General features: G+C 46.9%; 1 protein-coding gene across 4 annotated transcripts in view; it reads left to right on the top strand.

Annotated features, from left to right (window-relative positions):
- ABCA1 (ATP binding cassette subfamily A member 1) overlaps window positions 1-17,566 on the top strand; it is a 132,619-nt gene that overhangs the window by 90,635 nt on the left and 24,418 nt on the right. For all 4 annotated transcript variants that reach the window (XM_048851107.2, XM_048851106.2, XM_048851105.2 and 1 more), the window contains 15 exons: window positions 97-302; window positions 398-574; window positions 1,361-1,583; window positions 2,387-2,608; window positions 6,025-6,229; window positions 6,820-6,933; window positions 7,527-7,698; window positions 8,348-8,479; window positions 9,525-9,664; window positions 10,833-10,970; window positions 11,841-12,061; window positions 12,594-12,666; window positions 13,187-13,389; window positions 15,248-15,296; window positions 16,370-16,483. In XM_048851107.2, coding sequence (XP_048707064.1) covers window positions 97-302; window positions 398-574; window positions 1,361-1,583; window positions 2,387-2,608; window positions 6,025-6,229; window positions 6,820-6,933; window positions 7,527-7,698; window positions 8,348-8,479; window positions 9,525-9,664; window positions 10,833-10,970; window positions 11,841-12,061; window positions 12,594-12,666; window positions 13,187-13,389; window positions 15,248-15,296; window positions 16,370-16,483 — 2,389 coding nt within the window. The remainder of the gene's footprint in view (window positions 1-96; window positions 303-397; window positions 575-1,360; window positions 1,584-2,386; window positions 2,609-6,024; window positions 6,230-6,819; window positions 6,934-7,526; window positions 7,699-8,347; window positions 8,480-9,524; window positions 9,665-10,832; window positions 10,971-11,840; window positions 12,062-12,593; window positions 12,667-13,186; window positions 13,390-15,247; window positions 15,297-16,369; window positions 16,484-17,566) is intronic.

The following is a 17,566-nucleotide window of genomic DNA, read 5'->3' as shown; positions in this document are numbered from 1 at the left end:
TTCAAAGGCTTGAATGTGTTCTATAACTGTAGCTACCAACATATAACCCTATGTAATAAACTCTGCCCATGGACTTACAAATCTGTCTCCATTTAGTGTGTCAACCTGGACAAACTGGAGCCCGTGGCCACAGAAGTGCGGCTCATAAACAGGTCCATGGAGCTCCTGGATGAGAGGAGGTTCTGGGCTGGCATTGTCTTCCCTGAAATCTCCCCGAACAGTGCAGAGCTGCCTCCTCACATCAAGTACAAGATACGGATGGACATAGACAATGTGGAAAGGACAAACAAGATTAAGGATGGGTGAGTGCTGCCCGGCTGCCTTCTCAAGAGAGGCGTTGGGAGACTCTAGGCCTGGTAAGGATTTCTAACAGGTGATCTTTGTTCCCTTGGCTTAGGTACTGGGACCCTGGTCCTCGTGCTGACCCCTTTGAAGACATGCGGTATGTCTGGGGCGGCTTCGTGTACTTGCAGGATGTTGTGGAGCAGGCGATCATCAGGGCGCTGACTGGCACGGAGAAGAAGACTGGTGTCTATGTACAGCAGATGCCCTACCCCTGTTACGTGGATGATATGTAAGTTATGAAGTAGGTCGACCAGGTAGCAGGATCCATGTCTGATCCTGAGTCACTGGGACTGTGGCCACTGGCTTTGACAGGGGCAGGGTTGGGCCTTCTTTTACCCCACTGATTTGGTCTAGTGGTACCTGTGCATTCCTCTGCTGGTGCATGAACAGGGCTCCTTAATGTGGGATTGGGTGTATTGCTCTGTGCAGGTACCCAAAGGGTTTCTGGCTCCATGATGGCTCCTGAGGGGGCTGCGCAAGGAGGCCCTGCCCCAGGAGAGCTCTGTGGAGGATGGTGCCTCCCAACTGCAGAGTGTGGGGATGGGAGAGTGCATTATCAGGACAGTGCTGTGTCACTCCCTCTCGGTGTCTGGCCAGGCCTCAGCGGGAGAGGCAGGGGTCAGCAGTGGGGGGGCAGGAAATGTAGCTGTGCTTGGTCCCTGGGCCCTCTCCTCCACCCAGGCTTGTGCAGCTGCAGGCTGGCCCGGAAGTGGCCGGGGACTAGTCTAGAAAGGTCGTCAAGCATTGCCCTGCTAACAGAGCAGCAGCACCGCATTGTGAGTCGCCCCCTCCCCCAGTGACTTCTGGAGAGCTACACCGATTTGTACCAGGTGAGGCCCTGGCCCTGTGTGCATGCTTCACTTTGCACAATGGAGCCCTGGCCCCGACAGGGACCTCAAGGCACGATTGTGATCCTCGTCCTCCGCGCCTGTAGGGTACCCGGCAGCCCTTGGTGACGCTCTCTAAAGTAAATAACCGCCGCAATCTTTCCCGTCTCTTTCCTTCCCGCCACCAGATTCCTGCGTGTCATGGGCCGTTCCATGCCCCTCTTCATGACTCTGGCCTGGATCTACTCGGTGGCTGTAATAATCAAGGGGATTGTGTACGAGAAGGAAGCCCGGCTGAAGGAGACCATGAGAATCATGGGCCTGGACAATGGCACCCTCTGGTTCAGCTGGTTCATCAGCAGCCTCATCCCCCTCCTCATGAGCGCTGGGCTTCTGGTGCTGATCCTGAAGGTGAGGCTGGCACCATCTCCCTCTCTCTCTCTCTCCCCGCCTCAGCAGTGTTGATTTCCTGTGGGGCAGCTTAATGCAGGGCCCTGCTGACAGTCAGCCTGGTAACGAATGATCTGGGGTTAATTAATCTTCTAGGAACTTGGATCAGGCAGTGACTCACTGGGCAGGGGCTCTTGGTTCCAAAACGAGGCTGAGTGATTTAAAACAGTGGCACTCAACCTCTCCAGACGACTGTACCCCTTTAAAGAGTCGGATTTGTCTTGTGTGACCCCAAGTTACTCCTCACTTAACAACGACTTGCTTACAAAATCAGACATAAACATACAGAAGTGTCACAGCACGCTATTACTGACAAAGGGCTGACTCTCTCATTTTTACCGTATCATTATAAAATGGATCAATGGGAATATAAAGATTGTCCTTACCTTTCAGTGTGCCGTACGTAGCGCAGTGTAAACACGTCACTGTCCGTGTGGAATTTTAGTTTTTGCTGCCTTTGCTAGTGCTTCTCATGGAGCCTGTTGTAAAACTAGGCAAATATGGAGATGACGTGATGAGAACCACTGATTTCAAACAATAGAGGTGCTTCAGTAATTGTTCAGTGCACCTCAGCGTGCAGAGTACCATGCCTAGGGCAAAATGCACTCTGGCCCTGGCACAATCCCTCCTGCTTACAGGACGGGGCAGCTAAAGCAGTTAAAGGGTAGTTCTGTTCTGAATAGCGATTCTGCAAGTGGGCCCTGTAGATTGCGTCTCAGTGAGCCCTGTTTGCCTTGTGACACATGTATCTCCTCCTTGCCCAGATGGGAAACCTGCTGCCCTATAGCGACCCCAGTGTGGTGTTTGTCTTCCTCTCCGTCTTTGCCGTGGTGACCATCTTGCAGTGCTTCCTCATCAGCACCATGTTCTCCAGGGCCAACCTGGCAACAGCCTGTGGGGGGATCATCTATTTCACCCTCTACCTGCCCTACGTGCTGTGCGTCGCCTGGCAGGACTACGTGAGCTTCTCCCTGAAAATGTTTGCGGTGAGTCACGGCGGGCTTGGCACAGAGGAGCTGTATTGAATATTATACCATGGCCAGCAAAGCGCTCGGTGGCTCTTTAGCATGTGGGGTTTGGGTGTGCAAGAGGCCATTGTTTTCCACTGTACCCAGGGCAAAGGGCCATCAGAGCTGGCACCAATTAAAAACTTCTGGGTTTGATAGTGATCAGAGAGCCTGGGAGTGGGGAAGGGATCTCTGGGCATGCTCTTCAGGGAGTACTGAGATTCCCCCATCTGATGCTGTGAGGCCTGATGCTGCCCCGCTGAAGTTCATGTCGTATTGCCCATTTGTGACAGGATCAGACCCTTAAGCTGTTCTCCCCTAGAGGCCTGTCCATCTGAGAGGAACTGGATCAGCCTCCCTTTAGAGATTCTCCACAGCATTCCTTAACTCGCTGGGGGGTGGCTGCATACAACACTCCCTCCCTTCCTCCATACTGCGGTCTAGTCATCTGGGGAGCAAAAGGAGGGGGAAACAAACCAAACCTGTCTTCAGCATAGCAGCATGAAGAACTCCCATTGGGGCACTGCCTAGCCACATAACAGCATAGTGTTCAAACCTTGGGCTCAGGGCCAGGAGCACTGGGTGAAATTCCATGGATCGTGTTATGCGGGAGCTCAGACTAGATGATCATGATGGTCACTTCTGGCCGTAAAATCTGTCACTCTCTGAACACTTCAGTGATCCCAGTGCAGATAGGGATGGGTGCCCATCATGCAGACTGCAATTTTGAGAACTACTCAGGCTAGTACAAGGACTAAACCTGTGCCACAATGGCTAAACAGCAAAGTAAAAGAATCGGTTAGAGGCAAAAAAGCATCCTTTAAAAATGGGAAGTCAAATCCTACTGAGGACAATAGTGCATAAACTAGCAAATGAAGTGTGAAAGGATAAGTAGGCAGGCCAAAAGAGAATCGGAGGAGCAACTAGCAAAAGACTCAGAAACTAACAGCCAAAAAATGTTTAAGTACATCAGGAGCAGGAAGCCTGCTAAACAACCAGTGGGGCCACTGGACGACTGAGGTGCTAAAGGGGCACTCAAGGAAGATAAGACCGTTGTGGAGAAGCTCAATGAATTCTTTCAATTGGTCTTCACTGCAGAGGGTGTGAGGGAGAGTCCCACACCTGAGCTCTTCTTTTTAGGTAACAAATTTGAGGAACTTTCCCAGATGGAGGTATCTGTGGAGGCGGTTTTGGAAAAAATTGATAAACAATAATAAGTCACCAGGACCAGATGGGATTCACCCAAGAGTTCTGAAGGAACTCAAATATGAAATTGCAGAACTACTAACTGTGGCATGTGACCTATCACTTAAATCAGCTTCTGTACCAGATGATTGGAGGATAATTAATGTGACACCAATTTTTTAAAAAGGGTCCAGAGGCAATCCTGGCAATTACAGGCCAGTAAGCCTAACGTCAGTACCAGGCAAATTGGTTGAAACTGTAGTAAAGAACAGAATTATTGGACACATAGATGAACATGATTTGTTAGGAAAGAGTCAATATGGCTTTTGTAAAGGGAAATTATCCCTTACCAAACCATTAGAATTCTTTGAGGGGTCAACAAACCTCTGGACAACAGCAATCCAGTGGATATAGTGTACTTGGGCTTTCAGAAAGCCTTTGATAAGGTACCTCACCAAAGGCTCTTATGCAAAGTAAGCAGTCATGGGAAAGAAGGAAGGTCATCTCACAGATCACTAACTGGTTAAAAGACAAGAAAACAAAAAGTAGGACTAAATGGTCAGTTTTCAGAATGGAGAGAGGTAAATAGCGGGTTCCTCCAGGGATCTGTATTGGGACTAGTGCTGTTCAACATACTCATAAATGATCTGGAAAAAGGGGTGAACAGTGAAGTGGCAAAATTTGCAGATGATACAAAATTACACAGGATAGTTAAGTCCAAAGCTACTGCAAGGACTTATAAAGGGATCTCATTAAACTGGGTGATCGGGCAACAAAATGGCAGATGAAATTGAATATTTATAAGTGCAAAGTAATGTACATTGGAAAGCATAATCCCAACTATACATACAAAATGATGGGGTCTAAATTAGCTGTTACCACTCAAGAAAGAGATCTGGGAGTCATTGTGGATAGTTCTCTGAAAACAACTACTCAATGTGCAGCAGCAGTCTAGAAAGCGCACAGAATGTTAGGAACCACTAGGAAAGGGACAGTAATAAGACAGTAAATATCATAATGCCACTATTTAAATCCATGGTATGCTCACACCTTGAATACTGGGTGCAGTTGTGGTCACACCATCACAAAAAAGATCGATTAGAACTGCAAAACATACAGAGAAGGGCAACAAAATCATTGTTATGGACCAGCTTCTGTATGGGGAAAGATTAAAAAAACTGGGACTTTCAGCTTGAAAAAGAGACGACTAAGGGGGGATATGACAGAGGTCTATAAAATTGTGATGGTGTGGAGAAAGTGAATAAGGAAGTGTTATTCACCCCTTCACGTAACACAGGAACCCAGGTATCACACAATGAAATTAAAAGGCAGCAAGTTTAAAACAAACAAAAGGAAGTACTATTACACATAACACACAGTAAACCTGTGGAATTTGTTGCAGGGATGTTGTGAAGACTAAAACTATAATGGGGTTCAAAGAACAATTAGATAAGTTCATGGAGGATAGGTCCATCAATGGTTATTAGCCAAGATAGTCAGGGACACAACCCCATGCCAGGTGGTCCCTAGCCTCTGACTGCCAGAAGCTGGGAGTAGATGACAGGGGATGGATCGCTCAATGATTGCCCTGTTCTGTTCACTCCCTCCGAAGCATCTGGTGGTGGCCCCTGTCGGAAGACAGGATGCTGGGCTAGATGGACCATTGGTCTGACCCAGGGTGCCTGTTCTGGTTTTACTTTTGGGGTGGTTGCAGCACTATTTTGAGTTTGCAATCGCCCCCCGGTAATTTAAACCTGGGTTTTCTTCCTAGGGTGACTCAATAAAAACAAACAAGGACAACATGTTTCTGCAGCTAAAGGAAAGTCCTTTCTGGTTACTAGGGGTAGAGAATCCCCTCATTTTACTTATTTGTACACACACACACAGTTATTCTACTGCATTATTCGCTCTACCTCTGCTCCTTGTTTCAGTCTCTTATAAGAGCAACACAAACCCCGTCACGTTTGAGTGGGAGTCAAGCTTTCAAACTCAGGATGGCTATGCAAGCACAAAACTAGGCAATGGGAGCTTGCAGAGCCCTCAGTGAAAACCCTGGCCCCACCTGACTTCAGTAGGGCCCAGATTCCACCCTTTGTGTTTTGAGTCATGACACTAGCATGAGGGCTGAGCAGCCCCTCTCCGTTTATTTTTAAAGATGAAGAGATGAGTTTGTGAATGGTCTCAAGAGTGTGAACATCTTGCTCTCCTAGAGCCTGCTGTCCCCAGTCGCCTTTGGGTTTGGCTGCGAGTACTTTGCATTGTTTGAGGAGCAGGGGGTTGGCGTGCAGTGGGACAACCTCTTTGAAAGCCCCCTGGAAGAAGATGGCTTCAACCTCACCATATCTGCGTTCATGATGTTGTTTGATACCTTCCTCTATGGGGTTATGACCTGGTACATTGAGTCTGTCTTCCCAGGTGAGCCTTTACTATTGCCTAGAGACGTGGTGTCCTGCTCTTTGTGGGTCCTGCGTATTCCTGCCCATTCATCGAGAGCATTTCACATTCCAGGCAGCACATGTTACAGAAGGGGGAAGGGGGCAACCCCGCACATCGAAGCCGCTGATCAAACTCCTGGACAATTTCCAAGTGCCCTCGAATACAGAGAACCTAGCCTCAGTCCAGCCAGGTGCTAGCACCTCCTATGAGATTCTCAGCCTCTTCAGTTCCCATTGGCTTTGCCAGGAGTTGAGGGCACTTGGTACCTGTCACAGGGTGGTTAGCACCTCCCAGGAATCGGGCATTTAACTATTAGAGTAAAGTGGGGTTTGGGAAGATTGGTTGTAACGTTTTGAAATCATCTAATATTCCCCACCTGGCTAAAATCTCTCTCTCAATCTGTCGCCAATTTCCATCCTAGAAGGGGGATTTTCACCTATATGTGCTGCTGGTCTCCAAGGCCCGACAGCTGGAGATACGATGTGTCAGTACTTGCCCTCTGCTTTTAAACATCGAGACGTTATGGTGGATTTTGCTGGGCTCACGTGAATGCTTTCCTCCCCGTTTAGGCCAGTATGGAATTCCCAGGCCCTGGTACTTCCCCTTTACAAAGACTTACTGGTTCGGCGAGGAATCTGAGGAGAGGCGGCATGCTCACTCTGATCACAAAGGGCCGTCGGAGCGTAAGTGTCTGACCCACGCTGGGCCAGAAGGCAGGCGCTTAGGTTTAAATGAACGAAGTTGGGGACTTACCCAGGGTAAGGACTGCGTGAAAGGATGTTGGAATTTAGCATCATGGAATTAAAGCTGCTCCTGTCCTACTCGCTATTCATTCCCCTGATAATGAACAGAATGTGCGCGTGATTGTGCAGTCCTTATTCCAATAAAACTCCCACATATATCGCTGGAAATCTTGCCCAAATAAGGCAGGCAGGATTGGGCTCTCCTTTGGCATTGAGGCATGAATCTGTGAGCTGTGGCATTCCCTCCACTTCCGCTGATTTCAGTGGAGGGTGCTCAGTATCTCACAGGACTGGGTCCTCTCTGACATGGGGGCATTGGATCAGGGCCTTACAACTGGCCTCCAAAGAACTGATTAGTGCCAAGCTAAAGTGAACCTCCATGGAGGGATAACACCCAGGAAGGGAGATCAGGAATCTTCCTAGATGCCCCACTTCACCGTGGGTTCTCATTGGCCATGGAAAGATGTGTGTTAATATTTATTGGTGGTGTGTCTGTTCTACGCTGCCTTGCTGATTACTTTTTCTTCTCGCAGACTGCATGGAGGAGGAACCCATTCATCTAAGCCTGGGGGTCTCCATTCAGAACCTGGTGAAGATTTATCGTGATGGCAAGAAGGTTGCTGTGGATGGGCTCACACTTAATTTCTTTGAAGGGCAGATCACATCCTTTCTGGGACATAATGGAGCTGGGAAAACCACAACCATGTAAGGACAATATTTTTAAGGGTAGGGAAGGCACGCTTGTTAGAGTGGCTCTGAAACCTAGTGTTTTGTCTAAACACGACAATGTAATATATGCATGTGGATAGATGTATAGATTAAATTTGCAAGGCCGGAGACTCAGCAGGTGTAAATCAGTGTATCTCCGCTGACTTCAGTAGAGCTCTGCTGATTTACATCTTCTGAGAATCTGGCCCATGAAACACACCGATATTGGGGAATGGAACATTTTGATGCCAGTGAATTGTCACAGTTCCAGATCAGGACTATGGCTGACTTGGTACAATGTCAGCAACACTTTTTAATAACCCACTTTGTGACCCTGCTTTATCAGAATAAGGAAATGAATTCTGAAAGCATTAAAAGCTTTTAGGGAGTGTGGAGGGTATTTTTCTCTTGCAGAACCGAGAGCATGTGGTTCTGTCCAGCTCCCATTAAAACTGAGCTCACATGCGAGATGTTTCTCTGATTGTTTTCCTTTGGGGAATAATCATGTGATGTGGGATATCAGCAAGACTCTATCCTAGCCATTGTCCTTTCATTCCCTAGTGCATGTGGAACAAGCCCCCTCTTGATTTGGATTGTGCTGTGACATTTTGGAGCTCACTTACCATTTACTGCATTTGTCATTCAGGTCCATCTTAACTGGTTTATTTCCTCCGACCTCGGGCACGGCCTTCATCCTGGGCAAAGATATCCGCTCCGAGCTCAGCACCATCAGGCAGAACTTGGGCGTCTGTCCCCAGCACAATGTCCTCTTTGACTTGTGAGTAGCAGCCAGGAAGCACAATGATGGGGTCTGTAATACAACACAAAAATGTGTGTGTGTTTATTTAAAATTACAGTGGATTCCTTTTCTCATTTTCTGACATTACCACCCTCTATGGCTCTAGGTCCACTTCTGGTCTCTCTCTTGCTTGTGTAAATCCAGAGTAACTCCATGGGCCAGTGGTTAGCGAATGTGCATACAGAAGTAGATGTAACTGGCATATCATTTTGCAAGGGGTATAAAGGCTGCTGTTTAAAGGCAGTTGAACGATGAAGTAGTGTTGAAGTAGTATCAATATAGTGGTAAATGGGAATGAACCAAGAATCAGGATTTTAAAATGCACCATATTTGGCTACCTGCTCAGTGGTGTAATTCAGCATAGCTCAATTGAAGTGGGTGGATTGGTTACACCAGCTGCGGATCTGGAACATAATATTCAATGGAAGCTGAGGGTTGTTGATGTCACATGGGAGACATTGCACCTCATGGGCTCAAACCAGCAAATAGTGGCTTCTACTAGGGGTTACTTCCCACCCAGGAGGTGCTGTTCCGAGTTGTATATGTGGTCTGGGATAGCTCAGTGATGGAGGTGTTCAGAATCTGTAGCTGGACAGAAGTAGGTTCTGTTTTATTGTTCGATGTATCTGGGGTCTATCAGCAGTGCCTTGCACATCCATCGAGACCATTTTCCCAGTTTTTCTTTTAGAAAACTGTTCCTTCCATTAAAAAAGAAAGGCTAAAATTTTCCAACGTGACTAATGATTTGGGACACCTCAGTGTTTGGGAGTCCAACCTGAGGCACCTTAATATGGCCTGATTTTCAGATTGCACTGAGCACCTACCCTCTGGAAATCAGGCCCTTCTAAGGTGTCCCAGGTTGAGTCCCCCAAATCATTAGTCACTTCCAAAAATCTTATCCCTGTACAATATTTTCCTGCCTAAATAAGAATGGGTTTTGTAACTAATTAAAAAATGGTTCATGGGATGAGTCTGAGCCTGACTGAGCCAAAGTGCCTTGCCGGTTCTGCTCCCTACCCCTTAGGCTGACTGTGGAAGAGCACATCTGGTTCTACGCACGTCTGAAAGGGCTGTCAGAAGAAAAGGTGAAAGAGGAGATGCAGCAGATGGTGCTGGACGTCGGCCTGCCTCACAAACTCAAAGCTAGAACCAGCAAACTCTCTGGTAGGTCCAACTCTTCAGCCCTTTGCGTGTCTCATCTCAGCTGCTCAGGAGGCTTCGAGAAGGGCACTGTCGTTCCCTAATACTGAGAGGCAAAGCAAGGTACTACAGTGTAACCTGCCACTCAGTGTGTGTTAAATATCCACCTCCATGCCTAATCTACAACAGAGGTGGGTCTGCTACAGCTAGTAGCTTGAGAACTTAGTCCTGTAGCTCAAGATGAGGAGACTTATGCTCTTAGTTCTGGACCTGCCAAGGTTCAATCCCTGTTGACATAGGTGCTAATTCCGTGGATGCTCCGGGTCTGGAGCACCCATGGGGGAAAAATAGTGGGTGCTCAGCACGCACTAATGGCCCCGCAGATCAGCACCTTCCCCTCCCCGAGCCCCCTGCCCACTCATGCTTTAGTTCCGGAGGTCCCAGCTTCAATCCAATGACAGTCATTACAAAAGCTCTCATAGTAAATACGCTATTGAATTTATCAGCAGCCAGTGTCCAAAGATCTCTAGACATCTTAATAAAATATAAAACTAAACCAGTACGTCTGGCACCCTGGGCAGTGACTGGAGCAATGCTTTGCCCTCCACCCCTAGAAAGTTAGACAAAAGCAAAGTGGTTAAAGCCACTGTCTGTATTCTCCAGTCTGCTCTGTTCGCTTTATCCCCCTCAGGCAGTGCCAGATGAGTGGATTCTGGCCCCAAACGGCTAACTGAGAATCCGCTTGTGTAGGAGAACACTCTGCTGGTGTGAGGCTGGCTGCACTGGCTCCTGCACCAGCTGCCCCGCTCCCAGTGTAGGTGGGGTGGAGCTCCACTCTGCCAATTCTCCATTGGCAGTAAGGGACTTTGCAGACTTTACACCAGTCAAATAAGTTAGATCAGCTTCTCAGCTGCTCTGATGCTGGTAAGCAGCGCAAGATCCAGGAGCAACGACCAGCTCCTTGAAGGGCTCCCCTTCCCCCTCCTTGTTCCCAGGCACGGTGCAGAGCTCTGTCATGGCGGGAAGATGGAGCCTAGAGTGATTTACCTTTATCTGTGTGCACACTTGGCTTCAGAAGGCATTTGTGTGCAGGGGGTGAGGAATCTCTCCCACAGCACCTTACAGCACAGATCACTGCTCCTTTGTTCACACCTCCAGCCTGAATTCTTCTCTCGTGCCGTCTGCTTCGCAGGTGGCATGCAGAGAAAGCTGTCGGTGGCCTTGGCCTTTGTGGGTGGATCAAAGGTTGTCATTTTGGACGAGCCAACAGCTGGGGTGGATCCTTACTCTCGCCGAGGGATATGGGAACTGCTTCTGAAGTATCGCCAAGGTAGCTATACTTTCACCCAGTTATAGTTGGAAGCGAAAGGGCATCAGTGGCTTGTGGCTTTGATAAAATACATTGTTCTGCCTTTGCTGATTGTATGGGGAAATTGTTACTAACGTGTCATTGCAAATCCCTTGGTGCCCTGGTAGAAGATGGCAACAAACAGCCCCAGCCCTGGGCACCCAGACACCTGCATTCCCTATTAATGAGACCCTTTTTGCAGTCTCGTTATGAGACCCTTCTCTTTAATTGGTGGGACTGCATTTCAGTGCTCAAGAGTAAACCATGTTCTACGTACACTTCCCACTGAGGGAAGAGGATAGGAGGGCAGATTCTGATTTCACTCCCACAGGTGTAAATCTGGAGTAACTGGATTCATATGGGTGTAGCTCAGATCAGAAGCTGACCCTTGGTGTCTGCATTAGGGTAAAGCCCTCTGGTGTTAAGTAGGCTTACTTATTGGTATGAAACCCCTTTCATTGGTGTACCCCGAAATCACAACCCTTGCTCCAGTTGAGCAGAACCTGGTGAATCGGGAATTCAGGAGCACCACATCTTCCACTGCTCAGATCACTGTGTGTCCACTCACTGCTGGGTGTGGCTTGTTCTATTTCCATAGCTAGCACTGTAAATGCCTACCAAGACAAGTGGCGAAATACAAACAGGATGGGGACTAGGTCATGAAGGAGAGGAGAGAATCCACCTGAGCTAGTAGTTGTTAACTTATTCCATACCATTCCCCCACTCATACCAGGGACCCATTTAGCAGTATGGGGAGGGCAGGGTGCTTGCATCCCCCATGACCTAGGAACGTTGATATTGTTGACTTACTGGCAAACTCCTTGGTGTTTGTCTTCCCTTCTTTGTTTACAGGCCGCACCATCATTCTGTCCACACATCACATGGATGAGGCAGACATCCTAGGGGACAGGATCGCCATCATATCTCATGGCAAACTGTGCTGCATTGGCTCTTCCCTGTTCCTGAAGAACCAGCTGGGAACAGGCTATTACCTGACCCTGGTCAAGAAGGATGTGGACTCTTCACTGAGCTCCTGCAGAAACAGCAGCAGTACGGTGTCGTACCTGAAAAAGGTACAGTTCCCATAGCGGCTGTCCACTTCCTTTCTCCTTCCACCTCTGTCCTCCTTACACCAAATCTTAAGGCTGCCAAGAAGCAACAGTTAAAATGCAATGGAGTAAATGGGTTGAAAAGAAATCCCTTAGCACGGCACAGAAGCATTATCTACCTTGGCACAGCCCTGAGATCAGATCCGGTTAAACCATTGCATTGGAGGCTTGTGTCCATTACACCCTCTTTGCATGGCATCTTTAATGACAGTGTTTTCGGCCTGACAATGGATGCTGCTGCTTTGCAATTTGGCTGCTTACCTGAATAGATTAAATACATCACTGCTGATATTAGCTTCTGCTCTTACATCCTCTTACAGTACTTATCTCAACCCTTTGTTACAATAAAGGACATTAAGATCCTCTACGCTATAGCCCCTTCCTAGAGCATCCGGATTGCTTGGCCTCTCTGGGTGGTGTTATAAGAAGAGTGCAGCATACAGCTGGCTGCCTTTTGATCCAGTTAACATATGCTCATCCTTTCTTATGTACCTAGGACGACAGTGTCTCCCAGAGCAGCTCGGATGCTGGGCTTGGCAGTGACCATGAAAGTGACACCTTGACAATAGGTAAGGACTGAAAAAGGCATGCATGAAATTGAATCTCACCGCTGTGGTCTTGAGCAACTCACTTAACCTCTCTGCTTCTGATCCCCCATCTGTAAAAAAAGGATAACAGCACTGCCCTATCTGGGGTTTTGAGGGACATTTAATACTTGCAAAGTATAATGAATGCAAAGTGCTGAATAGTATGAAATTTCACCTAACGATCAAACGAGACCAGAATTTAAGGGCCATCAAAGCCGATGTGCTTGCCAATTGTTAGCACTGCACAGAGAACATTTGTGTAGTGTGGCTTGCAGGGCTGTTGATTGTGTTCTGTTTTCAAAGGTCTTCAGAAATGGTGCAAATAGAAATAGCTGCTTGGATCTGCAGCTGGGGCTTAGCTCCACTGAAGTCGATCCTTCACTGGGTTGTGTTTTACCCCAGCTGAGGATGTGTCTCAGCGAGATTCCTGAGTCTCTGCAGTGTTTATTACCGGTGACCCACAGAGTAACAGGACAGGCATCTTGTATTTTGGTTCCTCCAGATGTCTCTGTTATCTCCAACCTCATTATGAAGCATGTTCCTGAGGCCAGGCTGGTAGAGGAGATTGGCCATGAGTTAACCTACATCTTGCCATATGAAGCTGCTAGAGAAGGAGCTTTTGTGGAGCTGTTCCATGAGATCGACGACCGTCTCTCTGACCTGGGCATTTCGAGTTACGGCATCTCGGAGACTACCCTGGAGGAAGTATGTGAGCTGAAGCTCATCTGATGGCTTAGACAATGCCAAACAAGTAATTGCAGACTCCACGGCAAAATCCCCTGTGTATCCATGGGAAACCTGTCAACCAGGGAACTGGTCTGGCCCTGAGTTCATAACCCACGGAAGTGTGAAAAGAATTCTCTCCTCCTGCTCAATTTAAGTGTGCCCACAAGGGAAACGTGCATTAAAAATTGAGGGCCAGGTCTTCAGCTGGGGTGAGTGAGCACAGCTCTGTTATAGACAGTACAGCTCCCCATTTTCACCAGCTGGGGGTCTGGCCCGAACTATTTTCTAATGATCAGGTTTTTAACTTACTCTGTCAAGTACTTTCAGATATCTCGGGGCTGCTGTAAGTGCACCTGGTTCCAAGAGACTCCAAGGGGTCATTCCAGCAGCCAGGGATTGCTGGATTTCAGCAACATTTTGGTCGTATCCCCTGCCCAGACTCTCCTCCACCTAGAGATTTCACTTTCACTAGGGCACACTGGCTTTCCTGTAGCTTTGCGTCACCAGAGCAGCACAAAGAGCCAGTCCCCTTGAAGCCCTGTCTGTTGTATTCTGCAACACCTTCTGAAACACATTTACTATCATGATTTCCTCTGTAACTGGTTGGAGGAAAACCTGATTCTTCCAGCAGCTTCTAGAACATTGTTGTTGTCTTCTGTGTTTGAAAACTTGGTCCTTCCTGTATAAGAAATCACAGGGGAAAGCATATCCCATCACAGCTGGGAATGTTGTTCCTTCTTGATTAGAAGGCAGGTGGACTTCCACCAGTTTAATACCACGCTTCATATGTGCATCTTCATTGGAAAGGGATGAAGGTTACAATAAGTGCTTACTCTGCATCATGATTATTGAATAGTGAGCAGATAAAAAATGTCCCATGCCATTCTTAGCTGGAGCTAATAGAACATGTGTGCTGTTCACCCCTTTCCCGCCGCCCCCCTCCCCTCCCCCCCAAAAAATACTGTCCCAAACTCAGCAATCAAAATCATAGGGCTGCATTTGGCTGCCAAGTCCTCAGGTGTCACACTGGTTATATTTCTAAGTTGTTCTAGGCCAGTGGCTCTCAACCTTTCCAGACGACTGTACCCCTTTCAAGAGTCCGATTTGTCTTGTGTACCCCCAAGTTTCACCTCACTTAAAGACTTATAAAATCAGACATAAACTCAGACAAAAGAAGTGTCACAGCCACACTATTACTGACAAAGGGCTGACTTTCTCATTTTTACCATATCATTATAAAATAAATCAATTGGAATATAAACATTGTCCTTACCTTTCAGTGTAGAGCAGTGGTTCTCAAACTTTTGTACTGGTGACCCCTTTCACATAGAAAGCCTCTAAGTACGACACCTCTTTATAAATTAAAAACGCTTTTTATATATTCAACACCATTATAAATGCTGGAGGCAAATGTTTGGGGTGAAGGCCAACAACTTGTGACCCCCCCGAAGCCCCCATGTAAGAACCTTGTGACCCCTGACCCCCAGTTTGAGACCCTCTGGTGTATAATATACAGAGCAATATAAACAAATCATTGACTATGAAATTTTACTTTGTACTGTCTTTGCTAGTGCTTTTTATGTAGCCTATTGTAAAACCAGGCAAATATCTAGATGAGTTGATGTACCCCCGGGAAGAACTCTGAGTACCCCCAGGGGTACACGTACCCCTGGTTGAGAACCACTGCTATAGGCAAGGGATATTCCATATAGCTCCTCATGTTGACATGATGCATTCTGTACTGAAATCATTGGATCTCCCATGTTACATCAGGGAGCACATTATTACTGTATTAGACCACTTCTAATTTTCTTTTTAACCTCTCTTTGCCTGTCAGATCTTTCTCAAAGTGGCTGAAGATAATGGGGTGGATGCAGAGACCTCAGGTTAGTGCAATCGTTTCAGAGCTGCATTGTCAAAGGAGGTTCTATGTGTACAGCTTTATACCTGGGATTTGCATGCATCATCCCTTATGCACACAACTGACAGAGGGTTAAATTCTCAACTGATATAAATTCCCATTCAAGGAATTAAGCCATTGGGCAAGCAGAATCAACCATCTAGTGGTTAGAGCAAGGGGTGGAATTTAGCAGATACGAGTTCTGTCTCCCACTTTGCCACTTACACGTGCTGTAGTTTTGGGCAAATCCGTTGACCTCTCTGGGTGTCACCTTTTCCATCTGTAAAATGATGGTTCTTGCCCTGGTGTAGAAGCCACAAGTGAAAGATGATACACAAATTATTTTCAAAATCAGAAACTGGAACACTTTTGTGGTGACTTTTTTAAAGTCACAAAATAGCCATACAAAAATGTCATTACTGAGTGTCAAGACACATGCACATATTTCTTGGAATGGAAGATTTTTTCCAGTAACTTAGTGTCCAAATGAGTTTATCATGAAACATTGAATATGTCATTAAGTAAGTTTCTGAGCAAATGACCAGCTCTGACTGTGTCTATGTTCAGTTGACTTTTCTCTTCACTACAAATGCTGCTCTTCGCACCACGAATTTGTTCTACTAGACTCTTTGTTCCTGGGAAACACAGAACAAATTCTGCTTAATGTAACAATACTCTTGAATTAACATTTTAGGATTATCCCCCCGCCCCCCAAATTTTAATTGATCAATGTAAAAACAGGACGTTTGAAGTGTTCTTAAAAGTAAGCTCCTTGGACACCATATGGAACCTGGCACATGGGTTCACTTTACATATCAATGCTCTTTACATTTCCCCGCACTGGTGCTGATTTAGCAGCAGCTCAGAGGCAGTCTACAGCTGTTCAGTCTGCATATGGGAACTTCTTAAAAGTTGAAAGCAAATATTCAGTGAAGATTTCTATACAGTAGCTTGCTGGTGACACTTCAGTTCCCAGTGCTTGGGGCTCATAGAAGAATAGGGTTGTTCACTGTCTCTGTTAACTTGAGCAAATCAGCTAACATGTGCTGTCCTCTTCAGATGGCACATTACCTGCAAGAAGGAACAGGCGTGTCTTTGGAGACAGACAGAGCTGCCTTCATCCATTCACAGAAGATGATGTTTTCGACCCTAATGATTCAGACATAGATCCAGGTAAAGATGGAAGGAGCTGTAGTGCAATAATCTCAACTGTCTGTCTGTCCCTCATTACTAATCTACAGTTCTAAAATATTAATGTTTTAAAGAAATCTGTTCATTGTCCATGTTCTTGGGTGAATCACAATGCAAGAAATACTAGATTTTATGAGGGCATTTAAACGATCTAACCAGCACACCCTGGAAGAGTTTTGGACGCTATTTAAATTCCTTCCAGCAAATGTCCTATTAGTTTCTCCGGCATTTGTTGAAGTGTGCTAGAATTCCTGACATACTTAACCTTGGATGCTCCATCCTCATGCAGGATGTTTATTAATCTCTGCTTCCCTGCATGGGCCAAGGCAAGAGGAACAAGGTTTGCTTATGCATCAGTGCTAGATATCCTAACCCATTCTGGTGCCCTGCAGAATCTAATGTGTGAACATGCATGAGACAGTCTGTCCAAAGGGGACAGACTTAGGGCCTGACCCAAAACCCATTAAGTCAAATGGGAGCTTTTTCAGTGATTTCCTTGGGCACTGCATCAGGACATTTTATAGTAGAGAGGTGCCCATAGTGATACCTAGACTATGGCAATGTGACCTAGCCACAATAACTCAAGCAGGGGCTTTCTATGTCCAGATGTTGCTGGATCTCGGCTGTCATATCAACATTCCCCTGCCCTTTGAAATGCATCTACCCTTCCTTATGGCCAAGCTAATATTCTTAATCCTCAGGATAAATATATAATGCACCTTTGTCTGTTATAGGACACCTTATAATGAAAGGTGGACCTGGGCTGAAAAGTTTCATCTAGAGTGGAACTTTCCCCAATGTTTGGGGATGTTCAGAGCTGGCATTTCTGGTTTGGCCCACCTCTGCTTCCAAGAGGGGTTTAATCAACAGATAGTATAGAGCAGGGGTTCTCAAACTTCATTGCACCATGACCCGCTTCTGACAACAAAAATTACTTCACGACCCCAGGAGGGGAGACCGAAGCTTGAGCCTGCCCGAGCCCCACTGCTCCGGGCAGGGGAGCCAAAGCAGAAGTTCAAGGCCTTCGGCCTCTAGTCGGGGGCCTGGAAGCTGAGCCCTGCCACC

The sequence above is a fragment of the Caretta caretta genome, chromosome 5, assembly GCF_965140235.1.
Source record: "Caretta caretta isolate rCarCar2 chromosome 5, rCarCar1.hap1, whole genome shotgun sequence".
Lineage (NCBI taxonomy): Eukaryota > Metazoa > Chordata > Testudines > Cheloniidae > Caretta > Caretta caretta.
This window is presented reverse-complemented; position numbering and strand designations above follow the sequence as displayed.